This window comes from Chiloscyllium plagiosum, unplaced genomic scaffold (genome assembly GCF_037043375.1).
Source record: "Chiloscyllium plagiosum isolate Xiang-an unplaced genomic scaffold, Cpla_swu_hap1 HiC_scaffold_21, whole genome shotgun sequence".
Classification (NCBI taxonomy): Eukaryota; Metazoa; Chordata; class Chondrichthyes; order Orectolobiformes; family Hemiscylliidae; genus Chiloscyllium; species Chiloscyllium plagiosum.
In genome coordinates, this window is record NW_028270159.1 from 53,782,986 (window position 1) to 53,801,121 (window position 18,136).

The window sequence follows — 18,136 nt, forward strand, 5'->3', positions numbered from 1 at the left end:
CAGGGAGAAGGAGAGGGATAGGGAGAAGAACAGGGAGATGGAGAGGGAGAGGGAGAAGGAGAGGGAGAGGGTCAGGTACAGGGAGAGGGAGAGGGAGAGGGAGAAGGACAGGGACAGGGAGAGGGAGAGGGAGAGGGAGAAGGACAGGGAGAAGGAGAGGGAGAGGGAGAAGTAGAGGGACAGGGAGAAGGAGAGGGACAGGGAGAGGGACAGGGAGAGGGAGAGGGAGAGGGACAGGGTTAGGGACAGGGACAGGGAGAGGGACACGGAGAGGGAGTTGGAGAGGGAGAAGGAGAGGGACAGGGAGAGGGAGAGGGACAGGGAGAGGGACCGGGAGAGGGAGAGGGAGAGGGAGAGGGAGAGGGACAGGGTGAGGGAGAGGGACAGGGACAGGGAGAGGGAGAGGGACAGGGAGTAGGACAGGGAGAGGGAGAAGGACAGGGAGAAGGAGAGGGACAGGGAGAGGGACAGGGAGAGGGAGAGGGAGAAGGACAGGGTCAGGGAGAGGGAGAGGGAGATGGACAGGGAGAGGGAGAGGGACAGGGAGAGGGACAGGGAGAGGGAGAGCGAGAGGGACATGGACAGGGAGAGGGAGAGGGAGAAGGAGAGGGACAGGGAGAGGGACAGGGAGAAGGACAGGGAGAGGGAGAGGGACAGGGAGAGGGACAGGGAGAAGGAGAGGGATAGGGAGAAGAACAGGGAGATGGAGAGGGAGAGGGAGAAGGAGAGGGAGAGGGTCAGGTACAGGGAGAGGGAGAGGGAGAGGGAGAGGGAGAAGGACAGGGACAGGGAGAGGGAGAGGGAGAGGGAGAAGGACAGGGAGAGGGAGAGGGAGAGGGACAGGGTTAGGGACAGGGACAGGGAGAGGGACACGGAGAGGGAGTTGGAGAGGGAGAAGGAGAGGGACAGGGAGAGGGAGAGGGACAGGGAGAAGGAGAGGGACAGGGAGAGGGAGAGGGAGAGGGAGAGGGACAGGGAGAGGGACAGGGACAGGGACAGGGAGAGGAACAGGGAGAGGGACAGGCTGCAAGGATAGTTTCAGGAACAGGGACAGTGCAGTCAGATGCTGTTGGGAATGTGGTGAAGCAGCTACATTGTGATGTACACCAGGTTGGGGTAGAGCTGATATTGTCAGAGTTAAGTTAGGAAGGGTTCTCTTTCACTTGCCCATGATTCTAGAAGGAGGTTTTCAGGTAACAAGTGAGGTGTGTTCAGGTAGTATATAAATGCACAGTACCGACTGCTCCTCCCCAACATTCACCATCGTTTCGTCGAGCTCCCAATGCATCAACAGTCAGGACCACCCAGAGGCCACCTTCCCTTCTGGTCACCCTCCCTTTCCTAGCCCTATACTGTACGTACTGCTCTCTAAGCTGGGTGGGTAGGATTGAGGGATAGGGGCTAGGGTGGGAAACTGGAATTTTGGAAGAGGATGGAATTGAAGGATATGGGGAGAGGTTAGCATTGAGGAATACAGGAAGAGATTGGGATTGAAGGATATGGGGAGAGTTTGGGATTGAGGGATACAGAGAGGGTGGGAATTGAAGGATATGGGGAGAGGTGGGATGGAGGAAGACAGGGAGATGGTGGGATTGAGAGATGCAGGAAGAGGGTGGAATTAAGGGATATGGTGAGATCGAGGGCAGTGGGAGAGGATGGGATTGAGGGAAAGAGAGAGAGGGTGGGATTGAGGGAAAGAGAGAGAGGGTGGGATTGAGGAATGCGGAAAGAGGGTGGGGTTGAGGTGGACTGGGAGAGGGTGGGATTGAGAGACATAGGGAGAAGATGGGATTGAGGGATATGAGAAGAGGGTGTGATTGAGGGATCTGGGAAATGGGTGGGATTGAAGGACACAGGAGTGGGTGGGTGGGGCTAAAGGGGAAGGTGAGTAGGTGGGATTGTTATGTGATACTGAGAAGGTGTGACCATCTTTTATAGACCCTTCTCGCTCCTACAAATTCCTACCTTCGACATTCTCGCCCCCTTTCAGAGGTGAGATGTGGGGAAACAGGGTGATTGTCAGGGACAGTCCCCACACAGTAACAGCCTTGTTCCTGTCTCAGCCTGAGGAGATCTAACACCTTCTGAGTGGTCTGCCCTTCTTTTACAGTATGGATGGGTTGGAAGATGGATCAAACCATTTAAAAAGACAGTGGGAGCCATGGACTTTGGGGGAGCATCCACGCAGATCTCCTTCGTACCCAGCCAAGAAATCGAAAACTCTGAAAATAAAGCTGTCCTACGTCTGTATGGTTATAACTATGAAGTATACACTCACAGCTACCTCTGTTACGGGAGGGACCAGGTTTTGAAGAAAGTGCTTTCGAAAATGATGATTGTAAGAGACAACACTTTCAGTTGAAAGTATAAAATTTCATTTAAGAATTCCATGAAGCTTCCATGTGTGTTTGTGGGTATGAATTAGGGATATGGGAGGTTGGGGAGGCGGAAACGAGGGATATGAAGAAAGATAAGTCATCTTGAGGAAATAAAGGGAGAGTATGAGTGGGTGGATTGAAGGAATTTGTTATGATAGTTAAATAATATATTTATAGTATATGAATATCTAACTGTTTCTGTTTCTCCCACAGGCCCAGAATTATGACAGTGATATTGTTAACCCCTGCATGCCAAATGGCTATAACGCCTCTTACCCACTGAAGTTTATATACAACAGCCCATGCACAGCAAGTGAGAAATCTCAGGATTACTCTCCTGACAAGACCATAACCTTCATAGGCACTTCACAACCACTTGAGTGCTATCAGTTGGTCGACTCCATCTTTAACTTTAGCCCCTGTAACCATAGCAACTGTGCTTTCAACAATGTCTACCAACCTGAGGTTACTGGCGACTTTCTGGTAAGTTGATGTTGGTCTATAAAACACAGCAACAGGTGTTTGTGATCTACTCAAACCTTTTCTTATAAATCTACCCCGCGTAGTTAAATTCCATTTCCCCTCATACAGTTGTGGGGCTCTCCTGTGCACTGTTCAGTCCAACTCCCCCAGTCTCGGTGATGATCTTTTATAGAGATGGCCTTGACCTTCCCGACAAGAGAAAACATTCACTCGGCATCTACTCCATCAAAACCATTCTGAAGTCCTCGATTTCGTCAGCCCTCAGCCTTCTCTTTCTCTCGAGGGAGAAGAGGTTCACCTTTCTCTGATAATGTAAGCGCACACATTTCTGGGGCAGTGTCCTTATAAATCATCTCTGCATCCTATCCAGGACTGTGGTAAAACCATTTTGGAATATGGTCATCAGAACTGCGCAGGTTTCTCTACCCCTAATCTAATTAAAGTTCGGCGCAGGGTTAGAAGGACTTTCCTTCTGTTCAAAATTTAAGGAATAGGAGCAGGATTAGGCCACCCCACCCAGCTCCACTGCACAATATAACTGTGACTAATGCTTGGCTTCAACTTGGTTTTACCCCCAGCTCTGATTCCCAAAGAGAGCAAAGCTCTGTCCAACCCAGCCTGAAACATATTCGATCGTCCAGAAACAAAATATAGAATCCCTACAGTGTGGAAACAGGCCAACAGGTCCACACCGACCCTCTGAAAGGTCTCCCACCCAGACCCATTCCCCTACTCTATTACTTTACATTTCCCCCTGACTGATGCATCTAACCTATGCATCCCTGAACACTATGGGGCAATTTAGCGTGGCCAGTTCACCTAACCTGCACGTCTTCGGACTGTGGGAGGAAACCGGAGTACCCGGAGAAAACCCACACAGACACGGGGAGAATGTGCAAACTCCACACAGTCAGTTGCCCGAGGCTGGAATTGAACCCGGGTCTCAGGCGCTGTGAGGCAGCAGTGCCAACTACTGAGCCACCAGGCCACACCCATACATTCTATTATAGAACTCCTGAGGCTAAGCTAAGGCTTAACTTGATTGGTATATTTGTCAAGGATGCCTTTATATCCTTTCGGGAAGGGAATCTGCCATCCATACCTGGTCTGGCCTACATATATCTCCAGGCACTGGGCAACGTGGTTCACTCTTATCTGCCTTCTGAAATGGCTCAGCAAGCTTTTACAAACTGCAACAAAGTCTAAAGAAGGGGGTGAAACCAGATGGACCATCTGGCATCAACCAAAAACGACAAGGGCAACCCAGCCTTGGTGACCCGGCAATGTTTATTCACTGACATCTGGGATTCGTGCCAAAATCGGGCAAGCTGTCTCACAGACTCATCAAACAACAATCACACCCACGGAATCATACCATGCAGATAATGTCCCAGACACCACCATTATCCACTGACACAATAGACCCAACAGAAGTGGCATCACTGTGGTATACTATCGGAAGGGAGTTGCCCTGGTGTCCTCAACATTGACTCTGGACCCCATGAATGCTCATGGCTTCAGGTCAAACATGGGCAAGGAAACCTTTTGATGAATACTCAGTACTGTCCTCCCTCAGCTGATGAACCACGATTCCTCCGTGTGGCAGATTTCAATGTCCACCCCCAAGAGTGGGTCAGCGGCAACAGTACTGATCAAACTGGTCAGGACCTGAAGGGCATAGCTGCTGGACTGGGTCTGCGGAAGGCGATGAGGACACCAATAAGAGGGAAGAACATAGTTGACTTCATCCTCACCAAACTGCCAGCTGCAGATGTATCTGTCCATGACAGTATTGGTAGGAGGGACAATCTTGTGGAGACCAAGTACCACTTTCACACTGAGAATAACCCCCCCATCGCGTTGTGTGGCACCATCACTGTGCTATATGGGACAGATGTCGAGCAACACAAGACTGGGCATCCATGAGGCACTGTGGGTCATCAACACCAGCAGAACCGTACTCCAGGGCAATCCATAACCTCATGGCCCAGCATATCCCCCACTTAACCATTACCATCAAGCCGGGTCATCACCCCTCATTCAATGGAGAGTACAGGAGGGCATGCCAGGAGCAGCACCAGGCATACCTGAAAATGAGGTGTCAATGTGGTGAAGCCACCAAACAGGATTACTTGCCAAACAGCAAAAGTAGCAAGTGCTAGACAGAGCTAAGCGACCCCACAATCACTGGATCAGATGTAAGCTCTGTAGTCCTGCCACATCCAGTCGTGAATGGTGACGGACAATTAAACAACTCACTGGGGGAGGCGGCCCCACAAATATCCCCATCCTCAATGATGGAAGAGTTCAGCACATCAGTGTAAAAAATAAGGCTGAAGCTTTTGCAGAAATCTTCAGCCAGAAGTGCCAAGTAGTTGATCCATCTCAGCCTCCTTCAGTGGTCCCCAGCGTCACAGATACCAGTCTTTAGTCAATTCGATTCACTCCCCATGATATCAAGAAATGGTTGGAGACACTGGATACTACAAAGGCTACAGGCCTTGACAACATTCCAGCAATAGTACTGAACTCCAGAATTTGCCGCTCCCCTAGCCAAACAGATCCAGTACAGTTATAACACTGGCATCTACCTGACAATGTGGAAAATTGCCCTGTACTTCTAAAAGCAGGACAAATCCAACCTGGTCAATTATTGCCCCATCAATCTACACTCCATCATCATCAGTAAAATGATGGAAGGTGTCATCAACAGCATTATCAAGCAGCACCTGCTCAGCAATAACCTGCTCAGTGACGCCCAGTTTGGGTTCCCCCCAGGGACACTCAGCTTCTGACCTCATTACAGCCTTGGAGAAAGGGAGGACTGCAGATGCTGGAGAGTCAGAGTCAAATGTGTGGCACTGGAAAAGCACAGCAGGTCAGGCAGCATCCGAGGAACAGGAATGTGATGATCAGGAATTCCCGATGAAGGGCTTATGCCTGAACTGTCGATTCGCCTGCTCCTCTGATGCTGCCTGACCTGCTGTGCTTTTCCAGCGCCACACTCTTTGACTCACTACAATCTTGGTAAAAGAGTTGATGATTGCACAACATTCAATACCATCTGCAAGTCCTTAGCTAGAGAAGTCATCCATGTCTAAATGCAGCAAGATTTGGACCACATTCAGACTTAGTGGGCGGCACGGTGGCCCAGTGGCCCACTGCTGCCTCGCAGCGCCAGAGACCCGGGTTCAATTCCTGCCTCAGGCGACTGACTGTGTGGAGTTTGCACGTTCTCCCCGTGTCTGCGTGGGTTTCCTCCGAGTGCTCCGGTTTCCTCCCACAGTCCAAAGATGTGCAGGTCAGGTGAATTGGCCATGCTAAATTGCCCGTAGTGTTAGGTAAGGGGTAAATGTAGGGGTAGGGGTGGGCTACGCTTCGGCGGGTCGGTGTGGACTTGTTGGGCCGAAGGGCCTGTTTCCACACGGGAAAGTAATCTAATCTAAAAAAAAAAGTGGTCAGTAATAATTGTGCATTACACTATCTCCGACAAAAGAGGATCTGACAATCTCCTTTTTTACGTTCAATGGCATTACCATCACAGAATCCCCCACTATTATTATCCTGAGGATATCATAAACCACAAACTGAAATGAGACAGACAGATAAAGACAGTGGCTACAAGAGCAGGTCAGAGGTTAGGAATACTGCAGCAAGTAACTCACCTCCTGACTCCCCAAAGCCTGTCCATCTCCGACAAGGCACAGGTCAGGAGTGTGATGGAATACTCCCCACTTGCCTGGATGGGTGCAGCTCCAACAACACTCAGGAAACTCAACACTATTCAGGACAAAAAAGACACTTTGGCATCCCATTGACTCACTTCAGCACCAATGCACAGTGACAACAGTCTGTAAACCACCACAGCTCTTCTGACAGTACCTTAAACATCCGCATTCTCCACCATCTAGAAGGACAAGGGCAGCAGACACATGGGAACGCCATATTATCTGCAAGTTGCCCTCCGAGCCATTTACCATCCCAACTGGGAAATGTATTCCAGTTCCGTCAGTGTTGCTGGGTCAAAGTCCTGAAGCTCCCAGTCTAATGCCATGATGGTGGCCTGTATCATACAGACTGCAGCGGTTCAAGAAGGCAGCTCACCCCCATCTTCTCAAGAGGCAACTAGTCCCAGCCAGCATTGTCCCTGAACAAAACAGAACATCAACAACACTATTATCCTGAGGATATCCATAAACCACAAACTGAAATGAGACAGACTTGGTGACCTCCCTGATCTTCCAACTAAAATGTACAACCTCATATGTAGCTGTGTTGAGTTTTATCATTTATTTGCCCCTTCTGCAAGTTTATTAATAACGTGTTGCAGTCCTCCTCTCCTCTCCCTACCGCTGCAGTTTGGCATCACCTACAAATTTAGAACTTTAGCTTTTAATTCCAAAGTGCAAATCATTCATTTGAACAGCAGTGTCCCCTCGCTGACTCTTCTGCACTCTAAATAATGACCCTTAACTCCCACTTTTTGCCTTCCTAGCTCAGGGTTAACAGTACTCCCGGATTCCCCTCAACATTTTGGAAATAAAGAGAGACTTCTTTTGGTTACTGATCAGAACAAGCCTGGAACAAAATCATCTGCTAGCATCTATTCAGCGACTTTGCCTTCATTTCACACTCTCTGACCTTGTGCATTGTCTGTTGTTCAGCACCTTACTGGAAGTCTTTCCAAAAATTCAGATAAATTACATCTATTGCATTACCACTACCACCTCAAAAATGTTCTTCAGGTGTTGATCAGATGAGCTAAGTGTTGCCATGTAACTCCAAGCTGCAGGGACACATGGAACATGGGAATATCTAACCAAGTCCCATTCACCTTTACTTGTCTCTCAGCTCCCTACCCTGTCACCAGTGCAGAGCTCAATGGGCAGAAGGAGCACCAACCAAGGGTATTTGAACATCAAGGCATTGAGCTCATGACTGACTCCTCAGTGTCTCAGCCTGGCCCTCTGGCACTACTACCTCTCACTGTAGTCCGTCTGCCTTCTCCCTCCTTCAGTATTTGAAAGCCCACCTTACACTCAGGGTTAACACTACTCCCAGATTCCCCGTGCTGCTTTGGACATAAAAAGAGTATTTCTTTTAAAAAAGGTATTGTTCACAGCAATCAGGGACCAAAATCATTTCTGAAAGTTCCAATTGATCACAAAACCAATGTCCTATTTTTCCCTTCAGATCTAAAAGAACATTAATGACCATTCTGATCAAGAGCAGGAATGATTTCACCAGTGATAGGAACTGGTTTGCACTTCTTCAGATGCATTTAGCAACAGTATAGAGAGAGCTTTACCCTGTATCTAACCCCAGCCTGTCCCTGCCCTGGGAGTGTTTGATGGGGACAGTATAGAGAGAGCTTTACCCTGTATCTAACCCCAGCCTGTCCCTGCCCTGGGAGTGTTTGATGGGGGACAGTATAGAGTGAGCTTTATTCTGTATCTAGCCCCAGCCTGTCCCTGCCCTGGGAGTGTTTGATGGGGACAGTATAGAGTGAGCTTTATTCTGTATCTAACCCCGTGCTGTCCCTCTCCTGGGAGTGTTTGATGGGGACAGTATAGAGTGAGCTTTATTCTGTATCTAACCCCATGCTGTCCCTGCCCCTGCCCTGGGAGTGTTTGATGGGGGACAGCATAGAGTGAGCTTTATTCTGTATCTAACCCCGTGCTGTCCCTGCCCCTGCCCTGGGAGTGTTTGATGGGGACAGTATAGAGTGAGCTTTAGTCTGTATCTAACCTCGTGCTGTCCATGCCCTGGGAGAGTTTGTGGGGGACCGTGTAGAGGAAGTTCTACATTCTGTTTAAAAAAGTAGAGGAGGCTTTAATTTAACTTTAGTGGGGTAGAGAGAGCTTTACTCTGTCTATACCCAATACTGTTGTTGTACTAGGAGTGTTTGATGGGGACAGTGTAGAGAGAGCTATATTTTCAGTATAAAAGATTGAGAGTACTTTACTCTCAGTTTAAAACAGTAGCTTGACTCAGTATTTAATCCTGGGCTGTCCCTGTCTTATGGTGTTTGATGAGGACAGCATCGAGAGAGCTTTATTCTCAATGGAAAAGATAGAGTGAGTTTCCTCTGTATCTAACATGTGCTGTACCTGCCTTAAGAGTGTCTGATCAGGACACTGAAAAGGCAGCTTTATTTAGTATTTTACCCCAAGTTGGAACTATCTCAGGAGTGTTTGAGGGGGGAAGTGCAGAGGGAGCTTTACCATAAAATACAGGAGCCGAATTGGGCTCTTTGGCCAATCAAGTCTGATCCCCCATTTGATTATGTTTGATATGTTTCTCAACCCCATTCTCCTGCATTCTCCCCGTAACCCTCGATCCTCTTACCAATCAAGAACCTATCCATCTCTGTCTTAAAAACACTCAATGATTTGGCATATACAGCCTTCTGTGGCAACGATTCACCACCTTCTGCCTGAAGAGATTCCCTCTCATCTCTGCTCATCCCTTCACTCTGAGGCTGTGCTAGTCTCTCCTACTAGTGGAAATATCTTCTCCACTTCCACTCGATCCAAGCCTCTCAGTATTCCGTAAGTTTCGATGAGATGCCCCTTCATCCTTCTAATTTCCACCAATTACAATCCCAGAGTCTTCAAATGCTCCTCATGTGACATGCACTTCTCCACCTGGATCATTCTTGTCAACTTCCTGTGGACCCTCTCCAAGGTCAACGTATCCTTCCTTCGATACGGGGCTCAAAACCGCTGACAATATTCCGAATACAGTCTGACCAAAGCCCTATGCAGCCTCAGCAGTACATCTCTGACCTTGTATTCTAGCCGTCTTGAAATGAATACTAATATTGCACTTGTCTTTCTACACGCCAAGTGAACCTGCGCATTCACCTGAAGAGACCCCTGAACTAGGACTCCCAAATCACTTTGTGCTTCAGATTTTCGATGCCGTTACCCATTTAGAAAATAGTCTGTGCCTCTACTTCCTACCAAAATGCAACACCTCACACTTTCCCACATTATTCCACCCGTCACTTCTTTGTGTTATCTGCAAACTTAGCAAGAATGTCCTCAGTTTAGTCGTCCAGATTGTTAGTGTATGATATGAATAGTTGTGGTCCCAACACTTAGCCCTGCAGATCTTCAGGCTGCAATCCTGAAAAAGATCCCTTTATTTCCCCCCTCTCTGCCTGCTGCTAGTCAGCCAATCGTCCATCCATGCCAGTATCTTGGCCCTAACGCCGTGGGCTCTTATCTTATTTGGCAATCTCCTGTACGGCACCTTGTCAAGTGCCTTCTGAAAATCCGAATAGATCACATCCACCATCTCTCCTTTGTCTAACTTGCTCGTCACCTCCTCAGAGCATTCTAACAGATTTGTCAGGCATGACCTTACCTTGATGAAGCTGTGCTGACTCAGCCCTATTTTACCATGCACTTCCAAGTCTTATCCTTAACAAGGACTCTAAAATCTTATCAATGATTGAGGGCAGGCTAAATGATCTATAGTCTCCTGCCTCCCTTCCTTCTTATACAGTCATGTTACATTAACCATTTTCCAGTCCTCTTGGGACCCTCCCTGACTCCAGTGATTTGAAAGATTACCATCAATGCCTCTCCAATCTCCTCAGCTGTCTCCTTCCGAACTCAGGGGTGTAGTTCATCCGGTCCAGGTGATTAATTCACCCTCAAACCTTACAGCTTCCCCAGGACCTTCTTCTTAGTGATGGCCACTGCACTCACTTCTGCCCCTGACTCTCTTGAAGTTCTGGTATAGAGATGTACAGCACAGAAACGGACATTTAGATCCAACCCGTCCATGCTAACCAGATATCCCAACCCAATCTAGTCCCACCTGCCAGCACCCGGCCCATATCCCTCCAAACTCTTCCTATTCATATACCCATCCAGATGCCTTTTAAATTTTGCAACTGTACCAGCCTCCACCACATCCTCTGGCAGCTCATTCCATACATGTACCACCCTCTGTGTGAAAAAGTTGCCCCGAGGTCTCTTTTATATCTTTCCTCTCTCACCCTAAACCTATGCCCTTTAGTTTTGGACTCCCCCACCCCAGGGAAGAGACTTTGTCTATTTATCAGGGCAGCACAGTGGCTCAGTGGTTAGCACTGCAGCCTCACAGCTCCAGGGTCCCAGGTTCGATTCCAGCATCGGGTGACAGTCTGTGTGGAGTTTGCACATTCTCCCCGTGTCTGCATGGGTTTCCTCTGGGTGCTCCGGTTTCCTCCCACAAAGATGTGCAGGTTAGGTGAATTGGCCATGGGAAATTGCCATAGTGTTAGGTGCATTAGTCAGAGGGTGGTTAGTTGGGCCGGTTTCCACACTGTAGGGAATCTAATCTATCTATCCATGCCCCTCATGATTTTATAAATGTCTATAAGGTCACCCCTCAGCCTCCAACCCTCCAGGGAAAACAGCCCCAGCCTGTTCAGCCTCTCCCTGTAGCTCAGATCCTCCAACCCTGGCAACATCCTTGTAAATCTTTTCTGAACCCTTTCAAGTTTCACAACATCCTTCCATTGGGAAGGAGACCAGAATTACGCACAATATTTCAAAAGAGGCCTAATGAATGTCCTGTACAGCCTCAACATGACCTCCCAACTCCTGTACTCAATACTCTGACCAATAAAGGAAAGCATACCAAATGCCGCCTTCACTATCCTATCTACTTGCGATTCCACTTTCAAGGAGCTATGAACCTGCACTCCAAGGTCTCTTTGTTCACACTCCCTCGGACCTTACCATTAAGTGTATAAGTCCTGCTAAGATTTGCTTTCCCAAAATGCAGCACCTCGCATTTATCTAAATTAAACTCCACCTGTCACTTCTCAGCCCATTGGCCCATCTGGTCAAGATCCTGTTGTAATCTGAGGTAACCCTCTTCGCTGTCCACTACACCTCCAATTTTGGTGTCATCTGCAAACTTATTAACTATACCTCTTATGCTCACATCCAAATCTCTTATATAAATGGTGAAAAGTAGTGGACCCAGCACCGATCCTTGTGACACTCCACTGGTCACAGGCCTCCAGTCTGAAAAACAACCCTCCACCACAACCCTCTGTCTTCTACCTTTGAGCCAGTTCTGTATCCAAATGGCTAGTTCTCCCTGTATTCTATGAGATCTAACCTTGCTAACCAGTCTCCCATGGGGAACCTTGTTGAACGCCTTACTGAAGTCCATATAGATCACATCTACTGCTCTGCCCTCATCAATCCTCTTTGTTACTTCTTCAAAAAACTCAATCAAGTTTGTGAGACATGATTTCCCACGCACAAAGCCATGTTGACTATCCCGAATCAGTTGTTGTGTCTTCCCCTGTGAAAACTGATGCAAAGTACCCATTCAGTTCCACTGCCATTTCTTTGTTCCCCGTTCTACTTCTCCAGCCTCATTCTCCAGTGATCCAATGGCCACTCTCGCCTCTCTCTTACCTTTTAAATATCTGAAAAAACTCTTGCAATCTTCTTTTCTATTCCTAGCTAGTTTACCTCATATTTCATCTTCTCCCTCTTATTGCATTCTTTGTTATCGTCCCCTCGTTTATAAAGGCTCTTCAATCCTCTGGCTTCCAACCTTCACCCCATTGTACAGTTTTTTCTTTTGTTTTTGTGCTGTCCCTGACTTCCCTTGTAAGCCACGGTTGCCTCATCCTCCCCTTGGTATGTTTCTTCTTCTCGGGATGAATGTCTCCTGTGCTTCCTGAATTACCCCTCCCATTGTTGCTCCGCCATCTTCCCTGCTAGGCTCCCCTACCACCAACTCTGGACAGCTCCTCCCTCGTGTTTTTATCGTTGCTCAATTGTAATCCCATTAAATCTGATTCCAGCTTCTCCCTCTCAAACTGCAGAGTGAATTCTATCATATTATGGTCACTGCCCCCAGGGGCCCTTTCACCTTAAGCTCCCTAATCAAGGCTGCCTCATTACACATCACCAAATCCAGTATTGCCTGTTCCCCAATGGGTTCGACCACAAGCTGCTCCAAAAAACCATCTCATAGACATTCCACAAATTCCTTTTCTTGAGATCCACTACCAATCTGCTTTTCCCAGTCCCCCTGCACATGGAGACCCCCATGATTGTTGGAGTAGTGCCTTTCTGAAGTGCCTTTTCTATTTCCCGATTAATTTTCTGCCCCACATCCTGAACACTGCTCGGGGGCCTGTACACAATTCCCATCAGTGTCTTTTTTCTTGGCTGTTCCTCACAGGTTCGACACCTTCTGACTCGATATCACTCTTGCTATTGATTTTAGCGAGTTTTGAGAGGATTCGTTTTGATTACATTTCTTACTAACAAGGCAATCCCATTCCTCTGTCCATCAGCCTGTCCTTGCTAAATACCCAAGGATGTGCGTCCTTGGGTATTTAGTTCCCAGCCTTGATTTCCTTACAGCCACATCTCCCCACAACATCATTTCAATCTGTGCTACCAAGCTTGTGGACATCGTTTCATGTACTGCATGTATTTCAGTACAGCATCCTCTGCCCTGTGATGAATCCTCCCCTTCTCATAGTTTCACCTTCTCTGGCATGCCTGAGGTTAGATTCCTGACTCTTTCCACTCCCTCTGCCCTGTTACTTGTTCTGGACACTTTAATAACCTCTGCTCAGCCCTTCCCCTACTTTTAATTTTCTCCATAATTTGCCATACAACTGAAACCACCCCACCCACCCCCACCACCACAATTTAGTACTACCCACAGCCACAGTTATGCAATTCACCAAGACTTTGGTCCCTATATGATTCAGGTGGAGCCCATCCCACTACAACAGCTTCCTCCTTCCCCAATACTGGTGCCAATGTCCCATTTATTCAGACCCATTTCTCCAATGCCAATTATTCATTTTAAAAGTGTGAAGGGAACCTTCCTATACCTAACTCTCTGCTGTCACTGTCCTGGGACTATTTGATGGGGACAATGAAGTTTTATTTTTGGTTAGAGGGATAGAGGGATGTTTACTCTGCATCCAACTCCATGCTGTGCCTGCTTTGGAGTTTTGGTGGGAATGGTTGAGAGGAAGATTAATTTTCAGTTTAAAATAGCAGAGGAGGTTTTACTCTGCATTTAACCTTGTGCTGTCCATGTCCTGGGAGTTTCTGAAGGAGACAGTGTTGAGGGAGCTTTACTTTCAGTTTAAAAAGGGCAGGGAAAGGGTTAGGTTAAGTTTGAAAGAGTAGAGGGACCTTTCTTTTCCACTTAAAAGAACCTTCACTCTGCATCGAACCCCATGCTGTTCCTGTCCTGGGAATTTTTGTTTTATGAAGGCAGTGTAGAGAAAGCTTCACTTTTAGTTTAAAGGAATAGAGGAAATTTCACTCAGTATCTAACCCGGTGCTGCGTGTCCAGGGATCTGTAGTAAGGCCGACCAGTATTCTTTCTGAGATTCTCATGTGTCTATAATGATTTCAGTCTCCAGTGTGAGCCTGTTTCCAAAAGAAAACACTTCTTGGCAATTTATTTAATCCTGCTCATGAATTTCCTTTGATTGCAATGAGTTTTATTAATCCACCTGAGCTGGTGATTATAGTTAATCTAATCATGTTGACTCATCTCTGTTGCAGGCTTTTGCAGCTTTCTATTACACCATGAATTTCCTGAAGGTTACTCTGCATAGGAGCATTACATCACCACAGGAACTGAAAGATGCAGCTGATACTATCTGTAAAATGGACTTCAAACAGGTGACCATCAATAACAGCCGCACAGAGCATATCAGCCTGTCCCTTCCCTGAGGCCGTTGCTGACGAGAATGGAATAGTGTCGGTTAGATGGGCTTCAGATTGGTTCCACAGGTCGGTGCAACATTAGTGGGCGGCACGGTGGCACAGTGGTTAGCACTGCTGCCTCACAGCGCCAGAGACCCGGGTTCAATTCCCGCCTCAGGCGACTGACTGTGTGGAGTTTGCACATTCTCCCCGTGTCTGCGTGGGTTTCCTCCGGGTGCTCCGGTTTCCTCCCACAGTCCAAAGATGTGCAGGGTCAGGTGAATTGGCCATGCTAAATTGTCCGTAGTGTTAGGTAAGGGGTAAATGTAGGGGTATGGGTGGGTTTCGCTTCGGCGGGTCGGTGTGGACTTGTTGGGCCGAAGGGCCTGTTTCCACACTGTAATCTAATCTAATCGAGGGTCGAAGGGCCTGTACTGCGCTGGAATGTTCTATTGCTCGTGAACAGTGCAGGGAATCCCAGCAGGTTCCTGCTGCTCCCTGGCCTCCCCGTTCCTTTAGCTTCAGGCGCACTATTGGCTGTGTGTGAGTCTACACTGTCGGGCTGTGGCTGTTGCTTGTGTCCAGTTCATCTTGGACAGGAGCAGGGCCACTTGCTCACTGCAGAGATGATTCCGACTGTGTATATTTCTGTCCCTGCAGCTGAAGACAAAGGCACTGAACACATCAAGCAGCAGACTTGTGGATTATTGCACGACCTCCTGCTACATCCACATCCTGACAACTAAAGGCTACGGGTTCAACAACAACACTTTTAAAAACATCGCTTTCCAAAAAAAGGTCTGAGTCTGAACTGCAGCAACTTGCCAGCTCTCTCTCTCTCTCCGTTTACATTAATCGCTTTCCCTGCCTTCAGTCGTATTGATTCGTTTTGCATGAAGACTCTGTAGCTCTATTGTTCCTGCTTTCCTCTCTGCCAATGTCTTTCCATCATTCTCACTGTTAGTTTCTCTCTTGCTAACTCAGTTTGTCATCTGTTTTTGTCAGTTGATCTATCTGTCTCCCTCTTCCTGAGCACCTATCTCACACCGAATTTTTCTCTCTCTCTCAAATTTCTTATCCTTCTGCGACTGTCCTTCCATTTCAATCTGACCCAGCCTGCCTTCCTCTCTCACACTCCCCTCTCTTTCTCCGTTTCCATCACTTTCACTCTGCCTATTTCTCAGTCTGTGTATTTTCTCTGTACCACTCTCTCTCTCACTGTCCCCCCATTATGACTGCTATCCTCAGAGTTGTTGTCTCTGATTGCCCTCTTGTTTATGTCCCCTGCAGGCCGGAGATACCACCATTGGCTGGGCTTTGGGCTACATGCTGAACCTCACCAACATGATCCCGCCTGAAGATGCCGGGGCTTGGAAAGCCCAGGTGCTCGGTGCTTGGGCAGTGCTCATTGTCATCTGTATCCTGGTGATTGTAGCAGGTGCCCTGGTCTATGTCCTGTCATCCCGCTCAGTGAAGAATGACTCAGTGTTGTAGTGTCAGGAGCAATCCTTTGGGCTGGAATCTCCATGGTTACTAACCCCGGCCTGCCAATGCCACCCGTCAATCTGACTGGAGGATTGTAGCTCTTTGCACACTGTACTAACAGCAAGAGAACCCGTAGCAACACAGCTCACACACCCCCTACCCCCAATCTGCCCTCAACCCCCTTACCCGCAATCCCCCCTCACCCCCAATCCTCACTCACCCCCTTACCCCCAATCCTCACTCAACCCCCTACCGCCAATCCTCACTCACCCCTTACCCCAAATCCTCACTCACACCGTTACCCCCCCATCCTCACTCACCCCTTACCCCAATCCTCACACACACCCCTTACCCCCAATACCCTCTTACCCCAATCCTCACTCACCCCCTATCACCAATCCTCACTCACCCTGACCCCCAATCCTCACACCCCCCTTACCCCCAATCCCTTCTTACCCTAATCCTCACTCACCCCTTACGTCCAATCCCCTCTTACCCCAATCCTCACTCACCCCCTTACCCCCGATCCCCTCTTACCCCAATCCTCACTCACCCCCTTACCCCCAATCCCCTCTTACCCCAATCCTCACTCACCCCTTACGCCCAATCCTCATTCACTCCCTTACTCTCAATCCCCCCATACCGCAAATCCTCACTCACCCCTTACCCCCATCCCCCCTTACCCCCATCCCCCCTTACCCCAATTCTCACTCACCCCCTTAACCCCAATCCTCACTCACCCTTACCCCCAATCATCCCTCACTCCCAATCTCACTCACCCCTTACCCCCGATCCTCACTCACCTCTTACCACCAATCCTCACTCACCCCTTACCCCCAATCCCCCTTACCCCAATCCTCACCCACCCACCCTTACCCCCAAACCTCACTCACCCCTTATCCCTAATCCTCACTCACCCCCTACCACCAATCCTCATACCCCCTACCCCCAATCCTGACTCACCCCCCTTACCCCAATCCTCACACACCCCTTACCCCCAATCCTCACCCACCACTTAACCCCAATCCTCACTCACCCCCCTACCCCTATCATCCCTCACCCCTTACCTCAAACCTCACTTACCCCTTACCCCCAATCCTCACCCACCCCTTACCTCCAATCCTCACCCACCACTTAACCCCAATCCTCACTCATCCCCCTACCCCTTACCCCAAACCTCACTTACCCCTTACCCCCAATCCTCACTCACCCCTTACCCCCAATCCGCAACCCACAATCCTCACTCACCATTTAGCTCCAAACCTCACTCACCCCCATCCTCCCTCACCCCTTAACCCCAATCCTCACTCACCCCTTACCCCCAATCCTCACTCACCCCTTACCCCCAATCCGCAACCCACAATCCTCACTCACCATTTAGCTCCAAACCTCACTCACCCCCATCCTCCCTCACCCCTTACCCCCAATCCTCACTCACCCCTTACCCCCAATCCGCAACCCACAATCCTCACTCACCATTTAGCTCCAAACCTCACTCACCCCCATCCTCCCTCACCCCTTACCCCCAATCCTCACTCACCCCTTACCCCCAATCCTCACTCACCCCTTACCCCCAATCCGCAACCCACAATCCTCACTCACCATTTAGCTCCAAACCTCACTCACCCCCATCCTCCCTCACCCCTTACCCCCAATCCTCACTCACCCCTTACCCCCAATCCTCACTCACCCTTTACTCCCATCCTCACTCACCCCGTACCCCAATCCTCACTCACCCCCTACTCCCAATTGTCACTCGCCCTTTAACCCCAAACCTCACTCACCCCTTACCCCCAATCCTCACTCACCCCCTTACCCCAATCATCATTCACCCCCTTACCCCCAATCCTCACTCACCCCCTTACCCCCAAACCTCACTCACCCCTTACCCCCAATCCTCACCCACTCCCTTACCCCGAATCCTCATTCACCACTTACCACCAATCTTCACTCACCCCTACCCCCAATTGTCCCTCACTCCTTACCCCAAACCTTACTCACCCCTTACCCCCAATCGTCAGTCACCCCTTTACCCCAATCCTCACTCACTCCTTACCCCCAATCCTCACCCATACCCTTACC

General features: G+C 48.9%; 1 protein-coding gene across 1 annotated transcript in view; it reads left to right on the top strand.

Annotated features, from left to right (window-relative positions):
- LOC122564698 (ectonucleoside triphosphate diphosphohydrolase 2-like) overlaps positions 1-17,672 on the top strand; it is a 205,332-nt gene extending 187,660 nt beyond the window's left edge. Inside the window, exons 5-9 of the mRNA XM_087998576.1 lie at positions 2,111-2,338; positions 2,592-2,861; positions 14,426-14,545; positions 15,230-15,367; positions 15,860-17,672. Coding sequence (XP_087854702.1) covers positions 2,111-2,338; positions 2,592-2,861; positions 14,426-14,545; positions 15,230-15,367; positions 15,860-16,063 — 960 coding nt within the window. The 3' untranslated portion in view covers positions 16,064-17,672. The remainder of the gene's footprint in view (positions 1-2,110; positions 2,339-2,591; positions 2,862-14,425; positions 14,546-15,229; positions 15,368-15,859) is intronic.
- The last annotated feature ends 464 nt before the right edge of the window (positions 17,673-18,136 follow it).